General features: G+C 32.7%; 1 protein-coding gene across 2 annotated transcripts; it reads left to right on the plus strand.

Annotated features, from left to right (window-relative positions):
* The first annotated feature begins 236 nt into the window (after nucleotides 1-236).
* LOC128551705 (uncharacterized) lies at nucleotides 237-5,293 on the plus strand. Of its 2 annotated transcripts, none has more exons than XR_008368868.1 (4): nucleotides 237-2,341; nucleotides 3,733-3,867; nucleotides 4,148-4,283; nucleotides 4,953-5,293. XR_008368868.1 is itself a non-coding variant. In XM_053532620.1 (4 exons), exons 1-4 carry the CDS (start codon nucleotides 2,219-2,221, stop codon nucleotides 4,956-4,958), a joined length of 306 nt encoding a protein of 101 aa, XP_053388595.1. In that variant the 5' UTR covers nucleotides 237-2,218; the 3' UTR covers nucleotides 4,959-5,293. The 2 variants fall into 2 exon arrangements, 1 of the variants encoding a protein (XP_053388595.1); XM_053532620.1 differs by having other exon boundaries at nucleotides 4,148-4,189.
* Nucleotides 5,294-5,564: the final 271 nt, after the last annotated feature.

Here is a 5,564-nt window from a genome sequence, read left to right on the forward strand (position 1 = left end):
GGGGCTCTGACTTCAGACAAGTTGCTGAGTTCATTGGTTTACTTATTCCTCAGACTGATCGTTTCTATGGTTTGCTTTATGCAGTCTATCACACATGTTAGGGTCATTCTCAGCGGGGAGTTATATTACTTACACTGTCTTGTCTCACTTTTTGAAAATGGGGTAAATGCGAAGTTGATTTTCCCTTGACGCGTTTAACCCCCCCCCCCCCCACCCCCCACCCTCCAGCTTCCTTTATTAAGGCCACTGAGGATAGTGTCCCTATTTTCCACGTGAACGTTTTGTCTGTGTCGTATTATATATATTTTCTTGTTTGATGGTATGGTTACTTTCCATATTTCAACCGCTCTCTCTCTCTCTCTCTCTCTCTCTCTCTCTCTCTTACAATGAGTGAGATTAAGTACCCACCATATACTGGCTCGAGTTTACAACCGCTTTCTTTCGCTACCGGTTGTTCCCGAGTGTTGCCCTACTGTGCAGTTTCCTCCAACTTGTTTCTTTGTTTTGATTTGTCTGTTAGCAACCGCGCTCGTCCGTTGGTATATGTATCTTTGCACGTTCTTTGGTATGTGTATATTCAAAATGTACTTTTTAAGCAACAGTCTGCTATATCATTCATATTGGTTTAATATGATAATTTTGAAATATCATGCTTATAATGCATGTCTTACTAATTTCACCATAAATCTAATTCACAATTTTATTCCATTCCTTTTATCGTCAAAAATAGTGTTGTTTTTTTTTTCACTTTTACTGATCTGTTAGATACTATTACAATGATATTTGTTAAATCATTTAAAGTCAGATTCCGATTTTAAAAACCTGCCATATGTATGATAATAAATATGTTAATGTCAGTTTTTGCATCAGTTAATGCAGACATCTTTAATGTTTTGGTAGATTTTTTTTAACAACTCCAAAGAAAACTTGGTACATTCGTCAATCTTAATATTTACTTTAGAAAAAAACGGGATAATATAAAGGTTCACTTGAGTGATTTTTATATAATCAGCTGATTTTCATAAATATGATGACCTTAAGGTGCTCATCTTAGGATAAAACAAGATGAAAACTACAATGGGAAAAGCATGAACTCCCTTTGAAACAAATATGTAACCGCTGGTGAAAAAGATCGGTTGTGTCTTAAGATTCCACACTTCACTACTTAAAAGTTTGAAATTGTGAAGAACGAAATCATGTATAGCACGATTTTTTACTTCACGACGTTTTGATTATTTTCATCAAACGATTCCGAAACTTTTTCCAAAAAAGAAGGTGCGAAGAACTGATTTCAAACATGATTTCTAAAATTTTAGGAAGTGGGTGTTACACATTTCTTTACCTCTCATTAATAGACACACTCAAATTGAGTCTGCTGTCGTTTTGCTTGCGTGTGCTCTTTTTCCAAAGTGTCTTCTATAGATTATTTACAAAGTATTTGCGCAGACCCATTCGTAAGAATGACTGTCTTGTTTTGTAATTCTGAATTTTGCGCTTCGATTAACATACACGTCATGCCTGTTTGGTTATCGCATTGTAATTAGTCAATGTAAAAAGTGTTTGCTACAGATGATAGAAAACATCTGGTGTATAATACATCACATCAGTATGACAGCAAACTGTATATCATAATCATTTTTTTAAAAAAGGCTACTGTTAAATAACAACTCATGATGCTTATACACTACTTGACAAGTAAATATTAGCATTTGTTTCATTTTAAATATCCAGCTAGTATACTGCAACATAGTTCAGTCGGGTAAAGTGCAGATAGTAATTGGATATAAGCAAATTATTATGTGAGTTCGAATCCTCATGAGGATTTGTTTTTCAGATTTTTTTTTTGTTCTTCCTATACGTTTTCATTTTTGTATTAAACTTCAAAACGGTAAATTATTTGAGTACTCAGGTTTAAACAGAATATAATTATATTCAACGACAAAAATGACATTTTATTCAATGCCGCTCGAGGCTTTAATAACTATAGTATCTAACTACTCCCGATCCTGTTTACTCTACACAAACTTTCGTAATTTACTTTAACCATTTGCAAAGACTTCTGAGACATTATTTCTTTGATAAATAAAATGGATTAATGTTTCGATGCAGTGCGCTTAAAAATAAAACAATTCGACTTGTGATGCTACATGGATATTTTATGTTTATTTCAAGACGAAGATAATATTAAATTTCTATTTTTATGTTTGTTTATTCATGAATGGGACACACAGCTACATTCTTGAGAGATGATGGTACTTCGAAGAAGGAGAAAGTAGTTGTTACAAGCACAGAAGAAGTCTTCGAAACAGCTGTTGCCACTGTCGTTGCCGATTTCTTCACGGTAAGTCATCATGTGTGATTGTCATCATGTGATTATATAGATCTGTTAAGAACGTGTACCCTGATGCTTCAGGTTTCTTTAAACTAACTATACCATGTTAAAGAAATTTTGGCATATAGGTTGAACTATAAGCACATTATGAACGCACCACAGAATAACTGTATACTTTTGAATTTCCGTAATGGTAATTATACATGATTTGCATGAAAAAAAAAATACAAGTATCTAATTACAAACTGACAGTGACATACGTAAGGCCATGACAGTGTGTTTAATGTCTTAACATATTATCAAATTAATGTAGCAGTATTCACCGTACTTGATTATTAAGTCGACCTTAGACCACACTTTGTTTCTACAGTAAAACTATAATGAATAGAGATTGACTGACCAAGTTTTCAGATGAAATTGTGAAAACACATTAATTCAAGGAGGGCCTAACTTGTCCACCTGTCAACTTGTATTACACTGGTATTATCAGAATATTTTTCACGAAGTTCATGTCGGAAGAAAATGTAGGTCACTAAGTTGTGGTGAGTCTATAATGGTATCTGAGCTCGGGTTATATACACATGCAGGCTGTTGATTAATACCGCTTCAAAAGATCCATGCATTGTTTCATACTAAAATTTCTGTTTGGAAAAAAACAATTACTGATACTATGTGTAATGTAGGTATTGGAAAAAAGTATCTTGCTTTAAGTGCTAATAAAATCTCTGAAAAGATTAGCACCATGTCTAAAGTGTTGTGTGATGTGTATAGGCACAACAATGTGTTGAAAGGCTCAGTCACCGCTGGATAAAGAAGTTCAGTTTGGACAAGTTAGTGCTATAACGTACATTGCTGAAACATTACCTTAAAAACAATATGTATGAATGTAAGGTGTTATCCAATTTAGTTACCGGTGACGAAAACTGTATGCGTTTCTATAAACCGCTCGGAAAAAGCTAGTGATCCGGTATGGGAAGTAAACAAACGCCCATGTTTTATTGAAGAATCATAAATGATGTGAGTTTTACCATTGTTCAATATTCAATAGTGCAGTTGCAAAGGATAGAACTGTAATTGTATCTATCCATGAATATCATGGTGATAACCGTGTCGATTTTTGTGTATTGTTTCATCAATAAGCAGATTGCGTGGTTATCATCATTATACATGTATCCAAAAGCTTTCTTTTTTAGTTTTAATTGCTTTGTTTTCCGCAGCAAGAAATTAAACAATATTTTGTTTGTATATTAATTGTTGACTGAAGACCTCACTCCGCAAAAACGATGCAATTTAGGTGGGTTTTTTTTTTTTTTTTTTTTTTTTTATTACAAAAATTACATTTTTCATGCAAATTTTCTACAAAATGTGTGTTCAGTGTAACGTAACATCTATATTTTCAGGGACAGATATCATACAAATTTCAGGAAACTGATATTGCTTTAGACGTACATGTAAATATGTGTTATGTGACTAACCTAAACACAAGAGATTTTCAAACTCCTCGGGAGTTTATAAAGACGCACACATCTGATCAGGTACTAGAATTTTTATTTCTAAGTTCTTTTAACGATATGCCGCTTTCTTTGTTCATAGTAAAATAATACTGGTGAGAACTTGCATGATTTTTGGGTAGGCCAGTATAAAGTCATAAACACATATGTAATGGTTTCAAATTCAAAGGAATAAGTCAGATTGTATATACTCCTGCATTTGCCTTTAAAGAAGTAAAATCACTACAATTATGGTCTTAAATGAGTCATAAAGCGGTGCACCAGTCAATTACATTGTTTGAATTTGTTTCATGTTCAAATACAGATCACATTTCCGACGAACAACAAAGCTGTGAGGAAGTACGAGGTAACTACCATATTTTGAATAATAAAGGTCTTGGACCTAACGCAGCCGAACTCTGCAAGGAAAACCAGTATTCTTGTTGTGCGCGAAATAACAGGTACTTCTATCCGAAGACTAATTTCTTAAAATATCACTATGAAATAACGTCAGTTCTTTCAATATACAAGCTGGTTAGCAGCAATATTTGTCAATTTCATTTTACAGAAAGACCGATCATTACGTTTATAAAGTATATATTTAATTAAGACTACAGCAAACGTTATCACAACAACGTTGTGTACTAACAACTATTATCCCCTTATCATGACATGCCTTATATTCAACTTAGATGTATTAAGCAATAGATACTCACGTGAAATCAGCCAAATACGGTTAAAAATTTACAACTGCGTTGGTAAATGAACTGATTTTGAGCACAACAAATACATTTTCTTATGATACCTGTATATTATTGAAGAAAATGAAACTTTTATGATGAATTGATGAAGTTAAAAATGTACGTTTCATTATTCTTTGCAGACAGGTCATAGCATACATTTGTAACAAAATATAACACATACTTAGATATTGTTCGGAAGGAAATAAAACGTATGCGGAGGAAAAATGAATATTTCACGAAACGATGCCTTTAATAATGACTATTTATGTTTTATTATTTAAAATATAGTTTCTTCAATGAGATATAAGTAGTAATTTCCCCGACTAATTTCAATTCCTTGTAGAGTTATCATATCAGACATGAATATAAAATAGTCGTTGTTTTTAGTTCTAGAGGCAACAACTTGAGAGAAAAAATCAAAATGGAAAATCACAATCAATCTCGGCATTATCAAATTTAAAGTGTCCCGGGAAAAAGAGAATTAAGTATCCACAAAGAAGCGGAAGTGTCTAATTTTGTTACCTACATAGACATTGAAATGTCTTCTATTTTTGTAGTGTTCTGGCAATTTTCAATTGGTCTTCATTCAGATGATTCATTATATGTTGATATTATATATATGATTAACACTATGATTTACATCACCACATTTTACTGAAATTAAACCATTGTATATGATACTGACAGGTAGTATGTATATTGCACATATTAAACTATTACAGTTTTTACTTTTTTCTTTTTATTGTCGAAAATTCATGTTGATTCATGCATAAGTTCTCGAGTGTTCAGTACTTCTTATTATTGTTAACTTATACACCAGTACAGTCTGTTTTTTAAAGTCAAAATGTATGTAGAGCTTTGCATCTATCTTAGATAAACAAATGTACAAAGATAAGTTAATAATAAGAACCAACAAGTCAGTTTCCATTCATATATAATAGGGGTGGGGTTAGAAAACCAACTGGTCAGGTTCTTTTCCTTCGCCGCCGTATACCATTC

Source organism: Mercenaria mercenaria, unplaced genomic scaffold (genome assembly GCF_021730395.1).
Source record: "Mercenaria mercenaria strain notata unplaced genomic scaffold, MADL_Memer_1 contig_1576, whole genome shotgun sequence".
Classification (NCBI taxonomy): Eukaryota; Metazoa; Mollusca; class Bivalvia; order Venerida; family Veneridae; genus Mercenaria; species Mercenaria mercenaria.

Coding starts and splice junctions, on each gene's coding strand:
- LOC128551705 (XM_053532620.1), top strand. CDS start 2,219: ATGGGACACACAGCTACATTCTTGAGAGATGATGGTACTTCGAAGAAG. Junction 2,342..3,732: donor TCGTTGCCGATTTCTTCACG/GTAAGTCATCAT, acceptor CTATATTTTCAG/GGACAGATATCATACAAATT. Junction 3,868..4,147: donor AGACGCACACATCTGATCAG/GTACTAGAATTT, acceptor GTTCAAATACAG/ATCACATTTCCGACGAACAA.